This window comes from Podarcis melisellensis, assembly GCF_964234715.1.
Source record: "Podarcis melisellensis genome assembly, chromosome: 8".
Classification (NCBI taxonomy): Eukaryota; Metazoa; Chordata; class Lepidosauria; order Squamata; family Lacertidae; genus Podarcis; species Podarcis melisellensis.
Genome location: NC_138540.1, coordinates 36,708,277 through 36,731,339, shown reverse-complemented (window position 1 = coordinate 36,731,339; position 23,063 = coordinate 36,708,277). Strand labels below are relative to the sequence as shown.

Sequence of the window (23,063 nt, the reverse complement as noted above, 5' to 3'; positions counted from 1 at the left end):
GCGCCCATCTCACTTAAGAGGCCAGGGGCCAGCGCTGTCCGGAGACACTTCCGGGTCACATGGCCAGTGTGACATCGCTGCTCTGGCGAGCCAGAGCTGCACACGGAAACGCCGTTTACCTTCCCGCTGGTAAGCGGTCCCTATTTATCTACTTGCACCCGGAGGTGCTTTCGAACTGCTAGGTTGGCAGGCGCTGGGACCGAGCAGTGGGAGTGCACCCCGCAGCAGGGATTCGAACCGCCGACCTTTCGATCGGCAAGTCCTAGGCGCTGAGGCTTTAACCCACAGCGCCACCTGTGTCCCCTTGGCACTTGGCACCATATATTACATCAAATATGCAGCAGGTGGGTGTGGTTTGGAGGAAATGACATTATGGGCCAAATTAGGTCTAATTACACCCTCAGGCCAGAGGTTTCTAACCACTACATTACATTGGCATTTTGTCAGTGCTTTCAGGTCAAACCCTGGAGATAAGGTAGACTTTGAGGCATGCAGGATCAAAGTTGTTTATGTCAACTCTGTTCCCACGCTCCAATTTAAGATGTTGTAGAGACTTTTGGGAGGACTTCATTGGCTTAAAAAAATATGGGGAAAGCATCCCTGAAGTTGATGCAACAAAAAGTGCCTTTAAGCTAAGTGAGGCTGCTTGCCAGGCACCTAAACTGCTCTTTTAATTAAATATGGTCATGAAATTATGTGAGCAGTGGTACTTGGCCGATCCAATATCTGCCAACGATAACTGCCTGTACCAGGCAGAATTAAATTACACAAGAAGAACTAAATGTTCCTTTCAACATATTGCTTCTTTCTGGAAGAAGAAAGGGGAAACAGCATGAAAGAGGGAATCTAAGAAAAGAAGCACCAGAGCACAGTCTGAACTCATCAAATGGAGGCTGATGGAATCAACATATTGAAAAGAAGCCAGAAACTCTAGTACAATGCTTTAGCCCCATTGAGATATTTTCCTTCTGACACCATTCATGCTTATTTCTTGTTGGTCATGATAAATAGGGGCAAACTACATGCCATGTTGATTGGATGTGTGCAATTAACTTGCACATTTTATTTAATTTACGTAACTGCTGCACATTTTCAGTAAGTGATAAGAAGCTAAGAAGAGCCCAGCTGGATCAGAGCAGTGTCCCATCTCCTCCAGCATCCTGTTCTTAAAGTGGCCAACTGGATGCCTGTGGGAAACTCACAAGCAGGACTTGAGCCCAAGAGCACTCTCCCATCCTGTGATTTCCAGCAAGTAGTATTCAGAAGCATTACTGCCTCCAACTGTGAAAGGCAGAGCATAGTCATTGTGGCTAGTAGCCATTGATAGCCTTCTTCTCCATTAATTCATCTAATCCTTTTTCAAAGCTATCCAAGTTGGTGGCCTTCACAGCCTCGTACGATCCACTCGCCATTATTTCCCCCAGTGCTTCTCAGCTGACAGAAGAAGAAGGCTGGATTGCAGGGGGGAAAGCATTTGGAGAGTGAGTATCTTCTTCATCATGAGAGGGGACTGCATTACTATGAGCGAGTCAACAGCCTCCAACACATCACAGATGAAATTAGAGACCCACTTGTGTAACACTCCTGTTTCCATGCCAAGGAGACTGGCTGAAACCCCCACACCCTTACTCATTGCTGAAGTTGCTGTGTTCATTTCCTCTGCAGTAGCCTGCTCTCTTTGCTAGCTTAAAAGCCAAGAGGCTGTTTGTTCTTTTGATTAAAGATATGCCAGAAAAACAAAATGGCTCAACAATCTGTTATCAAAAAAGAAAAGAAAGAAGAGATTCAAACAACATGTGAAATGGCAGCCTGTGTGCTGCCTACCACCTTGATGTTCATGCACTGTACATGAGTGTGCTTTGGAGACGAGATGCATCATTTCCCAGGGAAGAGGTCTTAGTTAAGTCACTCTCTGCCTTATTCCCCCCGTCTGCAGTATGGTGACACTTACTTTACAGCAGAGCTGGGAAACCTGTGCCTCTCCAGAAATTGTTGTACTAGAACTCCCATCATCTCTGGCCATTAGCCATACTGGCAGAGGCTGCTGGGAGTTGGAGTCCAGCAACATCTGGAGGGCAGCAGTTTCCCCAAACTTCTGTTATGGAGTTGCTGCAAAGATTCTAAGAAAAAAATGCAGATGGAACACTTCAAACAATTGAAAGCATGGTACGAAATGTTAATATTATTGAAAAGCCTTCATCTAGGACATTTATTTCCTTTACAAAATACTTCCTTTACAATGCAAGATGTTATCACAGTTCAGATAAACAAGACATTTCTTTTTTAAATTCTTTCTTCATTATCTCAACAAATTATATGTTAGAAAAATTGTTTGCTAGTGTGAAAAGTTTACGGAGGGCAGGCTGCATGTCAAAGCACTCTCTATTATTTTCTTCCTTAAACCCGAGTGCTAAGCAAGTCATTTGTGGTGCAGTCCTTGTACAGATACAGATCAGTTGACTGCAGGAGGTTTAAAAGCTTCCGCATATGGGTGTTTTGTGCCTTTGGCTTCAAGGATGCAGAAATGCATCATCGAGAGCTCTTTGATATGCTCAGTGCTCAGCATTTTATAAATGGCCAAGATATATAAGTTCTATGTGAACCTGTTCCAGTGCTTTGATGTCACGGATGGCTGTAAAGGGCATTGGAAAGTCAGAGGCAACTACAAAGAGCCTGTGCAGCTGAAATAAGCAAAAGTGTCCTGCTGCTGCCCCTTTCTGTCTCTCCCAAAATGGGGGGCTTGTTGTAGTTTGTCACTCATTTAATCAACATGATGTGAAAGTTGGCGGAGGGCTTAGGGTGCCATCCGCCAAATGCTCCTGCTGCACGCATGCCCTTCATTGGGCTTGGGCAGGACTCTTGTGCCATCAACAATGGAACTGGAATCAACTGAGATGTCAACTGCCAACTATCAGAGAAGAGTCAAGAGTGGAGGTACTGTAAAGCCAGGAAGGGGAGCCTGTGGTCCTCTAGGGGCTGTTGGGAAACAACATGCATGCCCATTGGCCATGCTGGCTGGGGTGAGTGAGAGTTGGCGTTCAACAATATCTGCCTAGGAAGATATATCTAGGAAGTTGCCATATCCCAAGTCAGTCCAATGGCCCATCTTAGCTCAGCTTTGTCTACAAGGAGTGGCAGAGGATTTCAGGCTTAGAGGTCTCCCCTAGCCCTACTTGAAGATGCCAGGGACTAAACCTGGGACCTTCTGTATATAAGTCAAGATATTTGGCCTTGAACTGTGACCACTTTCCCAGGGCCACGGGTATCCCTATACCTGCTGTAAAGATTTCCTGCCTTCTCCTCCTGGGCTTTCTGGGGCTTTGTAGATGACACAAGAGCTGTAGACCACAAGCTTTGCATTCAGCTTCAGTCTCTAGTATCATTAGTTAAAGCAGGGGTTGTCAACCTGGTCCCTACCACCCATTAGTGGGTGTTTCAGGATTCTAGGTGGGCAGTAGGGGGTTCTAAATCACAAGCTGAATGCTCCTTCCATCGAGCACTGGTGGGCGGTAAGGAAATTTTACCATCAAGAAAAATGCATTAGTGGGTGGTAGGTATAAAAAAAGGTTGACTACCGCTGAGTTAAAGGATTGTAGGAAGCTGGGCTGACCTTGGAAATCCTCTGCCAGTCAGAGCCAGGGCTGACCCAATACATTTTGCCATCTGAGATGAATGGCAAGAAAGCAGTCCTCCAAGGCTCAAGTCCATGTTACAAAGCCAACTAGACTGGTAGCTGAATCCTATTTCAGCACTGATGACCGGACAGCACCCACCACAGCAGTAGGCTAGCTGTGAACTACAGTGCAAGACATGTAGCACACAACTCTATTCTTCAACATTTATGACACCTGAGCAGCTACCCCCTTCAGCCTAATGGTAGGGATGCCTCTATCAATGAAGACATGACTGGACTAGATGGAACAATAATTTGACGTGCGATAAGGCAGGCATCATCATATGATTGGTGCCTGATCTAGCTCTTGGATATAAGTTCTGTGTAAAGCCCTCTTAACCAGAGAGACTGCTGGTAAAATTTACAAATTGGTGCCTGGTGCAGTGTAATTTTTTTCTCCCTCTCCCCAGGACTGGATCAAGACATTAAGTCAAGGCGCATAGTACCAAAGCCTAGCCAAGTTATTTTGGCATTTGAGGCAGGAAATCCCACAAGCTCCTCTCCCTTTCCTGGCACTAATAAAACAAATGAAACAACTAATCATTTGCTGCCCTTTCCTGACAGCCAAAATCAGCTGCTTCAGGTGGCCGCCTCATTCTGCCTAATGGAAGGACTGGCCTTCCATAAAAAATGGAATTTGGTTCAGCCAATGATGTTGATTGGCAGCAGGTTCAGGACAGGATCAAGAAAGGACTTATTCACATGGCATGCCATTAATTTATGGGCAATTGGACAAATGATTGGAGACTAAGCTATCAATCAGAGGGTGTTAGCCGTGATAGACTCTCCAGTTAGTATGCCACCAAATAACAACTGGGGTGTGAGAGCAGGAAAAGGAGATGGCTTCTGGGCTTCTGGTGGTCCACACTGAGTAACAGAATGCAACACTGGATAGACTTTTGGTAAGATCCAACAGGATCTGTCTTGCATTCTTATGTAACCTCTCTTGGACTCATGGATGGGAAATCTCAGGCCTGGGAGTCAAATGCACCACCCCTCTCTGTCTAGCCCTTGGTATTCTTCCCAGGTCAAACACCCCTCCCTAACAACAACTCCCTACAGCCCCTGTTTTGCACTCTCCTTGAGTGTGTTTGCCTGGCCAGAATGTATCCTTGAATTCTGAGCATGCTTCCCACTTGCCTGGATGGAGGGGTGCACATGTGTGTAAAAACTAGCCTGCTATACCAAGTCAAAATTTCCATTTATGCTTATGCCTTCTTTTGCACCTGGCCCCACCCACTTATGGCATGTGGCCCCCAAATGGTTGCCCACCAGAGAATGTGGCTTCTGGGCTATGTTCACCACTCCAGTTATAACTGCACATGTTCAGTCTCTTTATTGTGCTATCATGCATGTGTCCACTCAGGAGTAAGTCCCATTCAGTTAAATGGAGCTTACTCCCAGGAAAGTGGGTCAGGATAGCTCACTTTTATTGCTATGTGGGCTGCCTATCCTGCAATACAAATGGTACCTCGTGTACTAACCTAACAATGGAGTGTCTTTTCCTCCAGGTCTATTTGGTTGGCATGATGTTTCCACTTGCCTTGATTACTGGACTTTGCAACTCTTGAGACTGGGAACTCTGATAATGTGCATACTTATTTTTGGGAAGGTGAGATCTGTGTGATGCTGTGCACTCATTTTAAACATGAAACACAATCTCTGGTTTGCAGGGAAAGGTCAAAAGTCAATATCCAAAAAGTCTTTCAAGGCATTCCAGGGTCTTGTTCATTTGGTTTGCTCATTATCATTCTCCCTTAATGTAAGGAAGCCTTTCATGAAGAGTGCCGTCTTGCTCAGCTAGCATTCATGATGGGTTAGTTATCTCACGCTTATACCTGGTGAAAAGATGCATCACCACCTATCCTAGGGGTAGGGGATACCTCTCTATCTAGCTCTCAAAATGCTCCCCTCTCTGTCCCTCACACACTCCACACCAACCCACTCCACACACCCCTGAAGTGGTTTTACCTGGCCAAAATATGCCCTTTAACTTTGATAAAGCCTCTAGTTTCTCCTGGTAGAGATGTGCACATGTAGAAACCTTTGGCTTTTGCATGATTGGAACACAGCCTATTGTACAGAGGCAAAGAGTCACACAACTGTTGTTCCGTCTACTATTGCACCCGGCCCTGTTCACCCTTGTCTCTGTCTCCACCCACTGTTTGCCCTGGCCCCACCCACCCCTGGCATGTGGCCTCCAGGAGGTCTCCTATGAAGGAACATGGTCCTTGGGCTGAAAAAAGGGTTTCCCACCCCTGATCTAGACTAGGGCCACAGCTTGGTGTTTGTCTCACTCAGCCTGTAAGCCAGACTCCTATGTGGGGTTCCTAACATCATCAGCACTCTTTAGTACCCCAGACCCTCCCTGCTATTGCTGGCACTGCCTGAGCATTGTTTGTTACTGTTCTCAGCAATGTGCTTTAAGCTTCACCCGGGCAGACTTTTGCAGAAGCAATTGCATTTGAAAATGGCGAATTGCAAGCCTTGGGCTAACTGCTTTGCTTTGTGCATTACAGTACACAGATTATTATTATTATTTTGCAGCAGGATGTTCATTATCCTTTGTAGATGTACTTGATGGGTGAGCCAGTTGCATCCGTAGTGAAGCTTTCACTCTCGTTCAGTGTGTCACTTTCACCAGAAGTGTTGGCGTTCTTTAGCCTCATGATTCGGGACTGTAGCCGCTCATGCTCCCTCCTCAGCTCAGAGTAGGAGTGGGAAAATGTGTGGAATATGGAGGTGGCTGGGAAAGCCATAATGAGTATCCCACTCAAGATGCTGCTTAGGGCAACCATCTGGCCCGGGACGCTCCTGGGTACCATGTCCCCATAGCCCACTGTAGTCATAGAGATGATAGCCCACCAGTAAGAGGCAGGGATGCTGGTAAACTCCAGGATCTTCCCAGATTCGTTCTCTGCAAGGTAGACCAGGGGGGAAAAGAGGGTGACGGCTACACACAGGAAGAGCAAGAGCAGGCCAAACTCTCTTGCGCTCCTCCGGACGGTGAGGCCCAAAGTCTGCAATCCTAAAGAGTGCCTAGCAAGGCGCATGACATACAGTATCCTCAAGGCACGTAAAACCCGTAGCACCAAGCCCACCTTCTCGAGGTACGAGCTCCCGCTCGGCCTGCTGTCTTTCTCAGTGGGCTCGTCATCCAGCACAATGAGGGATGCATAATATGGGGAGATGGCCAAGAAGTCGATGATGTTCAGAGGACCTTTGAAAAACTGACATTTGCTCTTGGCCTGGATGAATCGGAGGCAGAACTCCAAGGAGAACCAAGCCACGCAGATGGTCTCAATGATGAAGATGTAATAGCACTTTTGGGAACATTCACCCTGCATACGGAAGGGGACAAAAAAGAGGTCAGAATGAATGGACGTCTCTCTCCATTAAAAAAAATAAATCAGAAAAATACAACAGAGGCTGTAATGTACACCGTGTGTGTTACCCAGTCCTAGTGATGAGGGAGAAGCTTTGTTTGCATTTTAATGAGGAGCTATCTCATTCACATTTCTTGAACCAATGTGCAACCCAGAAAACATAGATATCCTTTGAAATTCACACTTCTCTGAATTTTATGGCACAGTTCTTCAACACAACAATGTGTGCAAAAATACATTATATTAGAGGGGAATGTGTATATAATGTCAGTTCCCAGGGCTCCCCAATTCCCAGGGCTCCCAAGACTCAGAGTAGATAATAAACATCTCTTGATCTCATGACTCACCCTCCTACCAGCCATCTGCTACATTTGGATCTTTACATGACTCTCCTTCTGGGAAAATGCCTGCATATAAAAGGGATATAGGAACAGCCCGTTTTACCTTGTTATTATTTATTATAGATTTATTAGGCCACCAGTTCAGCAGCTTCCCATGTGCTGTGATCCCTGCCACTTCCCGTGAGTCTCAGTAGCCACCATTGCTCATACAACCCACAATCTGACAGCGCTTTTTGTTGATATATATTGGATGTTTTCTTTCTATTAGTTGTGGATGCTGATGTGGCCCTTGTCTTTAAGGCAATGAAGTTGTGATGCATGCATGTAATACAGAAATAATTTTCAAAAGGCGCAAGTGGCTGAATGATTTATGGAAGGCACTTTGTGACTAGCCAGTGTTTGTAACTGACCAGCTAATTTGGTGAAGTTGCAAACCCATTGAATCCAGCTTCTAACAAGAGGTGGCTTGTGATAATTCCTTGCCTAGAAGAAAGGCGGGCGGGGGAGGAACCTTCTACCATTTAGGCATTTTGTATCTGCCTTGTCCTCAACCCTCTTACAAGCGAGAGCTGTTCAAATCCCCTGACTGCATTGCTGCCATGAGGATTGCTGAGTCACTTTTCCTGCATTGCTGCTTATGTTTGAATATTTAAGCCCAGGCTCTAGTTAAATCAAACTGTCCAAGGTGAGAACTTGAGAACAGAAATGGAAAAAATTAAGTACCTCCAATAGGTCACTTTGGCCTTTGAATATGTGGTCATAAGCCAATATCATTTAACCACAAAGGCTTTTGTGGGCAACCCTGAATCCCTCCTCTTCATTGAATAATGAATCTGGATAGACTCAGAGAGAATTCTAACATTTCCTTATGGATCACTGAGAAGGTATTCTTCAGTCATACCATTTAACAGCAAAGGTTATTCAACAGCGTTGTGCCAAAAATGTCTCCTGCAGGCCCCCCCCTCCCGCACTGGTCTCCATCAAGTTAATGAGAAAAGAAATTGCATTTGGAAATTATCAATGGGGAGAGAACATTTTGGTGAAATTCTCAAGGACAGGGGGGTCTCTTTGTGTGTGTGTGTGTGTGCGCATTCATTGTTCATGTATATGTGCACTGACCTTACTTTTGAGGTGGTCAGGTGGTGCCTGTGAGCGTCCTCTCTCTCTTGTTCTACAAATCATTGCACCAGGGTTTTTTGCTCTGCAACCTTCCCTGGTTCCTTCGCTTTTAATCAAAGCCCACAAGAAGGCATCATAAAGGAGCTCCTTTCACAGGGCTTTTTCAGATCAGGAAGTGTGGGAAGCTGGGGAGGGTGCAGAGCACTGGGGAAATGGGTAAAAATGGGATGAAAGAAAACACACTCACACATACCTTGCCCATCTTGAGGTTCTAAAGAAACTTGAGAGAATGAGGCAGACAAATGGAAGCCTCTTTTATAGATGAAAACCTCTGAGAAATGGGTGTTACAGATTTCAGCATAGCACTATTATACAACTGCCTCCTCCAAAGAATGTGTGGCTATGAATTTGAAGTGGTACTAGCCCATATATATGTGATAGAGATATGAGTAAGTAGGTAAGGCCAGAAGGGCAGATATTTCAAAGATACATGAGAGACCTTGTTGTGTAGCAACTAGCATGCTTGACTATGACCAGATAGACTTGGCTTCAAATCCCCACATTACCAGGACACCTGCTAGATGATCATGGACCAGTCAATGTCTCTCTAAGACTAGTGCAGTAGTACCTCGGGTTACATACACTTCAGGTTACATACGCTTCAGGTTACAGACTCCGCTAACCCAGAAATAGTACCTCGGGTTAAGAACTTTGCTTCGGAGTGAGAACAGAAATCGTGTGGTGGCAGTGCGGCAGCAGCGGGAGGCCCCATTACCTAAAGTGGTGCTTCAGGTTAAGAACAGTTTCAGGTTAAGTACGGACCTACGGAACGAATTAAGTATGTAACCAGAGGTACCACTGTAACAAGTCCACCTTACAGGACTGTTGGCTAAAGTCCAAAGGACTATGTGCGCTGCCCTGAGATCCTTGGATAAACAATAGGATGAAACTTCAGCACATGGTTCTGCAACGAGACGGTCAGCAGTGCTATACATCACTGACAGCAAGCACCCAATGATGCTCACCTGGAATGCAATCCCTGAGCAATACAGAGGTCAACAGTCTCAATACAGATGTGTTCCTGACCTTGATAACTACCCTCTGAACATACAACAAATGTCATTTGTAGGCAAAGAAGAAAGGGTTTGGTTTTGAAACTTAACAAGTATCTTCCTCCCCAACCCTGGTCACCAAGACTGTTTTGGAATGCTCTTCCAGAATTTCACAGGTTTTGTAATAGCAGCACATGCTAAGATCCAAAAAAAAAATAATGGCTGATGGAGAATTGGCATGGCACCAGCCAATATGTTACTAAATGGTGATTACAGGAGCAGGATGAGACTGGATGGTTTAACCATCTGTGACCAAAGATAGTAGAGAGGCAAAATCGACTTTCCATTCATTTTATGGTCTCATCCTCATGTACAAGCTGGAATGCGTACAGAGAAGGGCAACCAAAATGATCAAGGGTCTGGAAATCAAGCCTCAGTTGAAGGCACTGAGTATGTGTAGCCTGTTAAAGAGGAGACTGAGAGGAGATTTGATAGCCATCTTCAAATATCTAAGGGGCTGCCACATGGAGGATGGAGAAAACTTATTTTCTCCTGCTCCAGAGGCTGGGACCTGCACAAATCCCTCCTAAATATCCAATTCCCTCAACCATTCCTCAAACAGAATAAAATAGAGAAACCATAACAATACAACCATTAGTAACTGTGTCATGGTATAAAATTCCAGATATAGAAAGCACAATTATAAGTTTGCTTAAATTAGTCCCCAGTACAGCATCACAATATTTAGCCACCCTGGAAGAGGAGGAAGCTTTCTGATCTGAAAGGAGTAAAAAGGCATAAAATGCATCCAATCATCCTGGGACTCCCATAAAAGGGATTCAGAAAAATCTTATGTACATTCTAATAAAAGGAACAGTACATAAGAACCAGATATATTGGTTCTACCTCTCCAGATTCACAGAGGCATTTACATTGACAAGAGGATATTTTCCAGAACCTCCCCTCCAGCACTACTGATGGAAGAACATTTAAATGCACCAAAGTAAAGGCATTGTAAATGCACCAAAGTAAAGAGCCACTGCCAGTCAATGCCAGTCAATGTAGATAGTAATGATCTAGATGGACAAATTGGTCTGACTTGGGATAATAATGATCTAGATGGACAAATTGGTCTGACTTGGGATAAAGCAGTTTAGGAACATAAGAACAGGTCCTTCTCATCAAGGCATCTGGTTGGCCACTGTGAGACCACGAATAGATGGGTCTTTGGTCTGATCCTGCGGGACTCTTCTTACGTTCTTAAAACCTTGCTGTGGCAAATTTCAACTCCCAATAAGCAGTGAAATGGGGTCTTTGGTTGTTTCATTTGGGATGCATTCCAGTCAGAGGACCAAGGGATGGTCCTCCATTTCCTCTGTGCTATTTTCCCCTCTCCCTTGTTAGTTGCCCCATTAAGGGAAACTTATGTGTACTATGGTTAATCCAACTATGGTCTCAGTGCAAACAATCAAAGATAAGTGTTTCGATCTTAAAAGTAATGTGCTGTTTCTGATGATTTTGCTATGGTGGTGGTGATGATGATGATGATGAATCATTCTTCTCTCTCATTTTTAAATTAACCTGTGCATTTGGGATAACAACCCAGAAATATTATGCGTGGGTGGGAATTCTGGGGGAGAGGCAAAGCACAGTGCTTAAAGCCCCTGGATTAAAAGGATTCTGACCTGCTCAACAAATTGACCCATGGCGCTGCACAAATATCCTGGGTGCTTGTTTGCACTTTTCCCTTTTGTAAAAGAAAGTTATTTGCTGCTTCCACAGCAGAAGACATGTTGCAGACAGCTTGCTTAGTTTTAAACCCTCCCACCACCACCCCTGAAAAAAATCAGACCCAAGGCATATGTGTTTGCATTGAAAAACAGCCTTATTACAACTTTTTTGTGGGGAGAGAATTAAAAGACTGAATAGTGGGTGGTGGGGATTTAGGTTCAGGAGTTCTGGGTCTTCCCTCCCTCAGTCTGAAAAGAAAAGCTGCACACCCAATGAAACTTGTGCTTCTGTGCAAACTTAATCTGATGGTGCACGTTGTTATGCAGCATGGAAATTTGATTGCTTAGTCACCACATGATTAACCAGCTTTTAAAAAAACAACAAACAGAATCACACAAACAATCAGTTCACAGCCCTAAAGTGAGGTGTATTAACATCTCATTTGACACATTCTGGGGTTAAGGCCTGACATTTGAAATAAGTTCCATCCTGATGCTCTAGGGAGGTCTGGCACAAGTGAAGCCATTTTCTTAGCTCTTACCACTGAACTTAATTCGTGTAAGAATATAAGAAGAGCCCTGCTAGATCAGAGCAGAAGCCCATCTAGTCCAGCACTGTCCTTCCTGCAGCTGGCAACCACATAATTTGCATAAGCCCATCAGCAGAACATGAAGGTAAAAGCCACTCCCTAGGTCAGAGGTTTTCAACCTTTTGGGTCCCCGGCTCCCTTGACCAGCTACAGTCATTCTGCAGCACCCCTGTGGGGCTCAGGAGCCCAGTTATGTCACCCCTTTCCTGCAGAGCTGGCAGCCTCTCATCCCTTTTCGAACACCCTCCCTTGTGGAGTATTTCCTCAGCCTCCTCTCCTCTTCCCTCTCCTCTGGGCAGCTGCTGCTGCCATCCCAGGTCTCTGAGCTGCCCCCCCCAAAGACAGGTGCTACCTCACACTGCCCCACAAGGGCCTGGAAAGCACCCCCGGCTATCCCCAGAGACACCCAATGCCTGGGGAGCTTGTCGCCGGGGCTGTTGCAACAAACAGCTATGCAAGCCTTTAGCAAGCAGAGATGCAAGAGGGCATCAGAGGATGGAGGAAAGGAAAGAGGGTCAGAGACCAATGTTGCCCATGGCACCCCTGACCACCATTCAAAGCACTCCAGGGTGCCATAACACACTGGTTGAAAACCACTTCCCTAGACTGCTTCCCAGCTTCTGCTATTCAGAGATATACCATTGCAAGTAACAGACAGATAATTGTCACCCAGTTCTTTGAAAACTAGCCTTCCCTGCCTCTGGTCCACAGTTTTCACTGAGAGATGCCAAACTCCATTGCAGGCCATTGGTGCAGTTACATCCAGCATCCCTTTGAATGACTTGTCAGGCAATCAAGCAGCCTTTTTTCTGTTTCACACCTCCCACAGTGCGCTAAAATGTGGAAACAGTTGTACTGGTTGTACTGCATGATGCATAGTAAAAGTGGGGAGAAGTAAATTAATGACATATACAGTGAAGCTATGTTCTCCTTTTTTTGGTTTTGCTTAGACAGTCATCCCTAAGCCCCACCACAATGGGCAGATATTAATCCTACACATGTTTACTCCGGACGAGTAGTCTGCCTGAGTTCCACGAGGCTTTCCACCTCTTGGGCTGTTCCGACATGGGCTACAAAACAGCATACATTGGCCATAAACTGACATGCCTCATTTGTCCCTAGGATGTCACAAGCTAGCTAGGCATCTAGCTGATCTGAATCATATGCTAGGAAAAAGCTTTGCAAAGGATTTCTGTGCCTCTTTGGTGTTATAATTCATCTTTAGAGCAGTGCGCAGATTTCAGCCTCATTGAGTTCACGATTAGTTTCTTTACTGAGTCAGACCTCCGGTTCACCAAAGCTCAGCATTTTACAGCCTAAGGGCCACATTTCCTTCTGAGCAGCCTTCCAGGGGCCACATGCCAGGAGCGGGGCTACCCACTTTTTGTTTTGGCTCTCCTCTGCAGGATGCCCCCCCCCCGAATGTTGCCCACAAAGGAATGCAACTGCAGTGCTGAAAAATGTTCCCCACTCCAGCTTTAGAGGGGGGGGGGACTTCCTGACAGTATGAGCTATTTGACAGTGGAATAAATTGTCTCAAAAGATGATGGACTCTCCTTCATTTGAGGTTTTTTAATCAGAGGGTGGAAGGCCATCTAGCAGGATTGTTGTAGCAAGGGATTCCCTGCATCAGCACGGGAGAGACGATGACCTTGAGGTTCTTTTATGATTCTCTGATTCAAACACACCAAGTGACAGAAGGCTGGCAAAAAGAAGCAGGATGTTTTTAAACCAGCTTTCTAGAGTTCTTTGTGAAGTACAGTTTCTAGCTTTTGAACCTTAGCTCAGTGGTTGAGCACCTGCTTTGCATGCAGGAGGTCCCGGGTTCAATCCCCAGCAGCATCTCCTACTAGAGCTGGGAGAGTTCCCCATCTGAAACCCTAGAGAGTCACTGCCAGTCAGTGTGGGCCCTGCTGTGCTAGAGGGAACAGTGGTGTAAGGCAGCTTCCAAGGTGTCTATGAACCAGCTGCTACAGCTCTGCCTTCAACCATTATTTGATCGGAGGACATTAGGAAGTGATGTTGCTTTTCTCTGCGTCATGAAATTTCCCAAAAGTTGCATCTTAGGCTGCTCTTAACCAGCCCTGTTCTTGTGCTTTTGTGGGGTTGGAGAGTGTTTTTGAACAGCTGGCTACCTGAGGAAGGTGATTCTGATTTGCTTTTCTGTGGTTTTAAGTACAGGTTGGTGCAATGGGAGTGGGATATTAACTATTTTGCATTAATTCACATGATGCAGCAATACTGTGATCGTGCATAGGTGGCAGCTCATTTTCTCCTCTCTCTTTATCACCAGTTTTGTGCATTTGACACAGATATTATTTTGCATGCCTTGTAGGAAGAAGGTGTAGATATCTTTATGTGCACATCTTTATAAACACTGTTTTTGTGGTAGTGTGGTGTCAGTGTGGTTATTTTGATACACATTGCACCAATGTATTCTTGCATCAATGATGACTTCAATGTATCTCATAAGATTGCTCTCTCCAGGTACCTTAAAGGCAGATGGTGAGGGTCAGAATTCTTATTATTATTACTTCTACTCCTCTGCTGCTGTTACTACCACTAAAGTCCATTTCAAAATACTCAAGTGATAAAGAGAGAGACCAGATTCTTTGTTAGGAAACAGTGAGGATAGTGAACTAATGGCCTTCCAGTTGTTGTTGGACTACAACTCTCATCATCCCTGCCCCTTGGACATGCTGGTTGCAGGCTGATGGGAGCTGAAGCCCAACAACTGCTGGATTTTCACAGATTCTCCATGGTGGAGGTTTGTGTGCCAAAACGAAACCACTGCACCACATAGGTATGTCTAGAGAACCTTGTGGGCATTCCTTGCTCAGCCTCCCAGAAAGCCTCCATAATACTAACTTCTCAGCAAATGTGCTTTGGATCAAACTGAAAAAACAACGCTGATTGAACTACTAGTAATATTCTGGCACTTTAAAAGGCAAAGGTTGCATTCCTAAACATGCTTTCTTGGGAGTAAGTGCATTGAACTAGGGTTGCCATATTGTGGGCAAAGTTGCTGAGCTTTTGTTTTTGGGGAGGGGGGCAAAGTTGTTGTTGAGCTTTTTTTTCAGTTTTGCCCAAAGTTGTTTCCAACAGCCAATTGCTGGCTATGTCTGGGCCTGGCAACCCTAACTGAACTGAAAAGGGACTTACGTCTGAGTAAACATGTGCTGTTCTGTAAGAAAGAAAGAAAGAAAGAAAGAAAGAAAGAAAGAAAGAAAGAAAGAAAGAAAGAAAGAAAGAAAGAAAGAAAGAAAGATTTTGCCAAAACTTTAATTGGCTTTCCTTAGGGTTTTTTTATTTTAAAAATACTTTTTTGCAGAAAATATTAGTGAATACTAATGGCTTTAAAAGAATCAATGTAACAATAAATACAGTTGGAGGGAATGACGGTCAACTGTAGCCTTTTTCATTCCTTTTAATACAAAGAACATACATTTTTTCGAGATTGTTTTCTAAAAATAAAATAAAATTGGCAATATAGCCAGTAGTGAATGGACTGGCTTCCTTTCCATTTAACATTTATTTGCAAACAAACAATCAAATGCAAAACCAATAATTGATTAAGGCATCCACAAGCCCTGTCTAAGAAATCTTGCCCAATCTCAGTGGCTTGACGGATTCATTGGTGATGAAAGGGCACCCTATACATACTCAGAGGCACTGTTGTGTGCAAATAGATTTGTTCTCCAAGGAGTGGTTTATAGGTTTGGTAGTTCTATTCTGTGTTCCTGTACAATTCAAATGGTGTCTGTGAAAAGGTGTTTAGCAGAGGCAGGAATGATTTCCTTCCCAACCTGCCAGTTAGAATATGCAGAAGTGTTACTCTCTCATTTCACAGTTTCTGAGCTTGCTCTGAACTGAGCTTACTAGCAACCTTCATTTCAAATTAAACCCTGTTGCTAATCCGCGAAAGTTGAACCACTCATTCTAACATACATTGATGAACCATTTGATCATTTCCCCACTGGAACACCTCATTCCCCCACCCCCTCGTAAAACTAGATTTGTCTTCATGCTGGGAATAATTCTGCCTACACACACACACTTCCACACTTAGGGACCACTCTTGACAGATAGGACACTTTCCCAAGAAGTACTTTACCACAACAAACCCATAAAATTAGCAGAGAACCAGCCTGGTGCAGTGGCTAGAGTGTTGACCCAGGACCAAGAGACTTGTGTTTGTTCATTTTCTTGGTTTTGTATTTATATCACACCTTCTCACAACCCTTTAAGGCAGGTTAGAGTGAGAGTTGGTGAGTGGCCCAAGGTGACTCAGTGAAAAAAGAAGCTATATGCAAGTGGAGCATGCTATCACAATGCCCCTCCCCATCCATATGCATATTCATTAGACATAGCATTATACATACATGGGGACAGTTGAACCTGTGTGCATAGGCAATAAGGGTACAATACTCAAAAGCAAAAGAGAGGAAAATGCATGAGTGAATTAGTCCAAATGCAGGCATGCAGTGTTGGCTGCAGAATATCATGATGTAACATAGGTCTGCAGATGTAATATAACTGGTGATGTTTATGGTAATAGGAACAGAAGAAGGGCTGTGCTAGATGAGGCCAAAGGCCCTTCTAGCCCAGCATCCTGCTCTCACTGTGGCCAGACAGATGCCTGCAGGAAACCTGCAAGCAGGACCTGAACACAAGAGCACACTCTCATCTTGTAGTTTCCAGCAACCGGCACGCAGAAGCATTACTCCCTCTGACCATGGAGACATAATAGAGGCTAGTGGCCATTGATAATTTCATTCCTCCATTAATTTATCCAGTCCTCTTTAAAAGCCATCTGAGTTGGTGGGCATCACTCCCTTCTGTGGGAGGGAGTTCTATGCATTGCCCACAAGCAGGGTGGTAGGAACACAGCAACCGTCTTTGGTCCATATAGCTCAATACTGCCTACACTGGCCAGAAGCAGCTCTTGTGGTTCCAAGAAGGGCCCTCTCCCTGCCATACCTAGAAATGGAAAGAATTGAAACTGCGCGCAAAGCCGATTCTCTACCACTGAGCTATGATCCTTCTGCATGGAACGACACTTTCCCCACTTAGGAAACCTAAGAACTCCCAGCATCTGCCTGTGACAGTGGAAGGAGAGCATAAATACAAAACAGGGGCTTACTCACCCTGTCTTCTTCTTCCCTTAAGTCCGGCATGGTGCTGACACAAAGGCTTATCGCTGTGGTGGCCACAAAGAGGATGGAGAGGCAAGCAAAGATTTTCCCCGGGAGGCCCGACCGGGGGTTTTCCACCATGTCCCTCAGCTTGCTCATAAACTGGCCAAATTTGGTCTCCTCTTCCAGGACGCAGGTCGTCACTTTGCTCATCTGCATCTCCTCCTCTCTGCGCATCTCGGCCAGCTCCTCAGCCTTCTGGAAGAGCTTCCGGAAGCAGCAGTTCTCCAATTTGGACTCCTCAATCCCCCAGTACTTCAGCTCCTCCTGGAAGGACAAGGCACAGGTGTCGCTGAGGAGCATCAGTTTCCCTGCCGCGAGGAAGCTGACAATCACCCCAAAAACGTTGGGGTTCCGGTCGAAGAAAAACTCTTGCGTGTCTTCATCGTAGTCATCACACAGCTGGATTATCTCTTCGTAGCTGCTGCAGAACTTCAGCTTGCTCAGCCGGGATGCGGGGAACTCGTCCAAGGTGCTCCAGGGCAACAGGTACTTGATGCCGCCAACGTTGACCATGATCTCCCTCTTCAGATCGACTGTCCCGAGCCGATCTGGGTGGTAAATCCTCTGGGCCCGTTGGTAGTGGACCCCTTTGGCGGGGGGAGTCTCGACCACTGAGATGGGAAACAGGTGGTTCAAGGAAGTGCAGGAATTGTAGCTGTAGTCGTGGTCGCTGCCTCCAGAGAGAATAGGCATCTCTGAGGGTTGTCACTGGAGCTCCAGCACAGAAGCAGCATCAGAGCCAAGCTGGCTAGGGAGGTGGAAATGGGAGGGAAAACAGAGACAGGATCATGACCATTGTGAGATGAGGAACACAATAACATAAGAAGAGCCCTGCTGGATCAGGCTAATAGCCCATCTAGTCCAGCATCCTGTTCATCCAGGTTTCTGTGAACAACTTATAAGCAGGACCCAAGCACAAGAGCACTATCCACTCCTATGATTTCCAGCAACTTATATTCAGAGGCATACTGCTTCCGACAACAGAAGCACAACATAGCTATTGTACTAGAAGCCCCAATTTGCCCAATCTTCTGTTAAAACTACCCTAGCTGGTGGCCATCTTTTCCTCCTGTTGAAGTCAGTTCCACAGTTTGGCTATGTGCTTCATGAGCAAAAGCATCTGCCTCTCCTAACCAGTTGTTGTTGTTGGAATGTTAATACCAGCTTTCTTTTCAACAAGAAATGCCAGGACAGATTGCAAACAAATAAAATCCAACAACAAAATACCCCTTTATTTACAAGGAGGGATTGGGGATCTCAGGCCCTGCTGGGCCTCTCTATCAGGCCCTCGGGACGCTCCACAGACCACACACAAGCCATACCCTCTCACTAGCCTGGCTTTACAGCCTCAAGTGCTTTTGTCTGGCTGGAGTGTGTCCTCTGGCAATTCTTCTTACTTGCCTGGACGGAGGATAGAGAGGGATATGTGGGTGTGTCCAGAAACTAGCCTTCTGCACTGAGGTAAATTTCACATCCATTGCTCTACCCACTTTTGCCTTTGGCTCCACCCACCACTGGCATGTAGCCCTTGAGAGGTTGCCCAGAAGCTACCTTCAGAATGCAGGGAATGCATCCCTCAGGCTGAAAAAGGTCCCACACCCTTTGTTTATGGCACAACTTAGCTGTTTCTGCTGACACATTCTAATTTTTTTAATAAAAAAAGAGGGGTAGCCACTGGATTCAATCAAAGCTTATTCCTGGGAAAACTTGATGTATAACCTTCAAATCTGCTTATATATTGAAGTCCTCCTCAATAACACCCTGGTGGAGAAGCCACTCCTGTAGAACAGGAGTGTTGCAGTGCCCTGCTGGGATCAAGCCCAAAGTCTTGCCTGGGTCCAGGATATAGACAAGCTGGAATGTGTGCAGTGGAGGAGAACCAAGATGGCAAAGGGTCTGGAAACCGAGGCTCATGAGGAATGGCTGAGGAAGCTGGGGATGTTTAACCTGGAGGAGAGAAGGCTGACAGGTGATATGATAGCCATCTTCAAACATCTGAAGGGCTGTCCCATGGAAGATGGAGCAAGCTTGTCTTCTGCTGCTCTAGAGGGAAGGACCCGAACCAAAGGGTTCAAATTACAAGAAAGGAGAGTCTGATTAAACATTAGGATGACCTTTTTGATGGTAAGAGCTATTTGACAATGGAATAGACTACCTTAGAAGGTGGTAGACTCTCCTTCCATCTGCCTGGAAGGCCATCTGCCAGGAATTCTTTAGTTGTGATTCCTGTATTGCAAGGGGTTGGAATAAATGACCCCTGAGGTCCCTTCCAACTTTACAATCCTGTACCTTCCAGCAGAGACCAGTCAGATGCCTCCAGCAGGACATGCAGGTGATGTCTTCTTCTTTGGCTTGTCCTCATCCTTTCGTATTCAGAGACACGGTGCCTCTGGATGCGAAAGTTCTATTTAACTATCAAGCCCAAAAGCTTTTGGCTGACCAACTCATCCTGAGTTTGTCTAATCCTAATAAAATAAAATAAATCTAAGCACTTCCCCTCCCCCACCTCACTAGATCCCTATTCCATAAGTTAATCATGTTTATATGGGCAGGATTTATTTTTGCCTGCCCTGAATCTGCTGCAAATCAACTTCATTGAATGATGACATTTCAGCAAGAAATCCTTCTAGGTAGTACAGCGGTACCTAGGATACTCTCAGGGATTAATGAACATGATGGCAGTTTGTCTGTCCTAAGAGAACAGGCAGCAGTGCTTACAAAGGCTGTCCATGTTAGCTGGAAGTTCTAAATGTTGCTCTTCTGTTGGTGATGTTTTAAAGTTATACACATTTGCACACCCCCAAAAGAGAGAGAAGCAGAAACGGCAATAACATATAAGTGAATAACTTCTCAAGGGTTTGACAAGTGTCTTAACAGGATTCTCTTGAGCATCCACAGACTGGTTCCATTTCACATTCACAGGGAGTCCAGAAGCTTCCTCTATACTGGGTCAGACCATTTGTCCATCTAGCTCAGTACTGTTGACACTGACTGGCAGCTGCTTTCCAGGATTTCAGTCCAGCAGGTCCCCACTGCAGCTCTACTTGGAGATGCCAGAGATTGAACATGGGACCTTCTGCATGCAAAGCAGACGCTCTGTCACTGAGCTACAACATGTCCTTTCCACATTTTACCATGGATGCAACAAAAGCAAATAGAAAATCAGAGAAGCCTGAAGTTTTACAGTTGGTGAGCTGCTGTGAATCATGAAAAGCATAGGAGAAAGCTGAAAGTTAGCATATGTCCCCCCACCATAAGCTGAAACAGCAACGATGTATGCATTTGATTTCTTCACACAAATTATCTTATAACCTTTACAACAGCCCTGTAAGGTAGAGCAAATAGCAATATCCCCATATTGCAGACTGTGGGGCTGAGGTTGGTGTTCATCCTCTCCTTTTCACAGACACCGCCTGCCGCTGGAATTCCGCCTCATTATTGCTAAATACACACACGTCCCCCCTCCCCTTCAAGTAGACATCGCACGAAACCAATTACACATACAATGCTAAGAAGCAAACCCCTTTGTAGAGGTTTGGCGCTGATGGGGAGTAAGCACAAAACCCCTCCAGTCTTATTCCTCTCTGCCTCCAGCTTGCCATCCATCCCGGCGCAGGCTGACAGCATTCCAGAACGAAGTTTCGCAAAGTTACTTACTGCGCTAAACACGGGCTGTGTCCGGGTCAACTGTCTCCCCAGCAGCAAGAGCAGAACACATTGCGAGGAATTGTTGCCATTCCAGGGTGATGGAGAAGCATCAAAGCACATTTGTTGCCCTGGTTCCATGGATGTAAGAAAATTGCTCTTGGCCAGCATCTGCTTCTTGATATTCTCTCTCTCCTTTATAGACTGACTCCCTCACTCAAAGACCCTTTCAAAGACTTGGAAGGCATCCCTGAATCTTCTTGGGCAACTGAAAAGAGAGACAAAGTCTGTATTCTCCCTCTCTCCGCTTTTCCTCCCTGGAGGGCTGTCAGTGTGGTCCTCCTGACAGAAGGAGGAGGGAGGGAAGAGGGAAGGGCTTAGACATAATCTCTCCCTTGTTCTCTCTTTCCAGCATCCTCCAGCCCTTCATCCTTAGAGCAGACTGCAGGGCATACCAGCAATTCAGCAGCAGGCTGGAGTGGAAGCAGAGAGACCCAACAAATGCTCAATAATAAATTGATGCTGACAAAGACAGTTCTCCATAACACTTCCCAGTGTTTTTATTCTCTCCCTGTTTTTTGACTTTGGAGGCAGCAATTGAATTGTTTCAGGGTGTTTCCCCACACACCCCAGAAGCAGCTTCCTTTCAGGTGTTGAGTTCTGAAAGTTCCAGGCTTCTAAAAAAGCACTTTACTATTCCACATAAGATGTAATAGGGCATGTGCACAGGGTAAGTTTGCTGTTGTGATAGTGGTTCGTGGTGTGTGGGTGTGTGCCAGGGTGATGGATCCAGCCAGTCATCTCACTATGGGGAAGAAGGAAGCGCCTTCCCCTTATGTAATAACCTGCTGACAAAAGGTTTGGGACATCTCCATGAGTGATGGAGCTTGTAGGGGGTTGCACAACAGCTGTTCCTGACTCTGCATTTACATCAAGACTCTTGTATACACACAGAGCCAATGGATGATTTAGAATATTAATATGAATCGCACATAGTATATATGCAATGAAATTGTGTAATTTCAAACTTGTTTGGTTGAAAGCTGGCTGGCTGAAATCTCACAAATTAGCTGTACGCAAGGTGGATAGCTCTAATGTGTTGGGTTTTCCTGGTGCAGAAACACATTTTTGCATATTCGCACCACCCCCAGAACAGAACCCCTGTGGAAGACACGATCATACTGTATATATATATTTGATCTCCCACAAAAATTACTAGCCTGCTGGAGTCTGGCAGAGGAATGATGGCGTTATCTGCTGCTTCTGCAACAGCTTGGTGTTCTGGATATGGCGGAGAGGACTTCCCCCATCTGGCTGCCTTCTTTGTTTCCATGCCAGGTGCAGAAGAGGGACAGAATGCTCCATCCTTCCTGCAACAGTCGGCCCAATTGCCTTTAAGGAATTCCTTGTCGCCTATGGCAACTGGGCATATCCTTACAGTGTATTTTGTGTATACACACGCACTAGCTGCCAACAATCCTTCCCACTCTCCCAGCTTTCTGTCACATTCCAGTGCATGGGTAGGGTAGGATTACATGTGGCCCTCCGGGGTGCTCCATCTGGCCCTCAGGACTCTTCCCAGACTACACTCCCTCACTGCATCTGCTTTCAACCCCCTCAAGAGTTTTTGCCTGACTGGACTGTTCTTGAACTGTGATAGTGTTTCTTGTTTGCATGAATGGAGGATAGAGAGGGGGTCCGTGTGTGCGCACACGCAGAAACTAGCCTACTGTATAAAGGTCACTTTTTCATCCATTGTGCCACCTACTTTTGTCTCTGGCCTCTCCCAACACTGGCATGCGGCCCCTGAAAGGTTGCCTGGAAGAGTTTGAGGCCCTTGGGTTGATCATGGTTCCCTATCCTTGGTCTAGTATGATCCAGGTTCCTTGCATACTGGAACTTTTGAGTTATTTAGTTACATTTATATCCTGTCTTTCTTTCACCATGGAATTCAAGCTGGCATACATAGAATCATAGAATGGGAAGGGACCCTCAAAGGTCATCTGATCCAAACCCCTACAATTGAGGAATCACAGCTAAATAATTCCTGACATCCAACTTCTGTTTAAAAACCTCCAGTGATGGAGACCCCACCAGCTTCTGAGGTAGTCAATTCCACTATCAAACAGCTCTTATCATGAGAAAGTTTTTTCCCTAATGGTTAGTCAGAATCAACTAGAGAGGAAAAAGTGTTCACACAAGCAGTTGTTCACATCATCAGTGTACAGCCGAGATGACTAAATTGTGCAAGATTGTCCCTTCTTTTCAATAATAGCCAGTAATACCTAGAAGATGGTTAGGTTTATGAGCAATGATGACTGGTGGCTAC

The 23,063-nt window shown here is 45.4% G+C and overlaps 1 protein-coding gene and 1 long non-coding RNA gene across 2 annotated transcripts; one reads left to right on the top strand and one right to left on the bottom strand.

Annotated features, from left to right (window-relative positions):
- Positions 1–4,238: 4,238 nt before the first annotated feature.
- KCNG4 (potassium voltage-gated channel modifier subfamily G member 4) lies at positions 4,239–21,133 on the bottom strand. The gene is made up of 3 exons (XM_081924072.1): positions 20,747–21,133; positions 17,039–17,837; positions 4,239–7,014 (listed from the first exon to the last, which is right to left on the bottom strand). Exons 2-3 carry the CDS (start codon positions 17,780–17,782, stop codon positions 6,232–6,234), a joined length of 1,527 nt encoding a protein of 508 aa, XP_081780198.1. The 5' UTR covers positions 17,783–17,837; positions 20,747–21,133; the 3' UTR covers positions 4,239–6,231.
- LOC309377171 lies at positions 17,435–21,279 on the top strand. The gene is made up of 2 exons (XR_014171461.1): positions 17,435–17,575; positions 21,147–21,279. It is a non-coding gene; the product is annotated as an uncharacterized lncRNA (long non-coding RNA).
- The last annotated feature ends 1,784 nt before the right edge of the window (positions 21,280–23,063 follow it).

Excerpts from the sequence above, each read along its gene's own strand:
- KCNG4 (XM_081924072.1), bottom strand. The coding sequence starts at position 17,782 with ATGCCTATTCTCTCTGGAGGCAGCGACCACGACTACAGCTACAATTCC. Across the intron at positions 7,015-17,038 it reads TAAGGGAAGAAGAAGACAGG|GGTGAATGTTCCCAAAAGTG; the intron begins GTGAGTAAGCCC and ends TTCCGTATGCAG.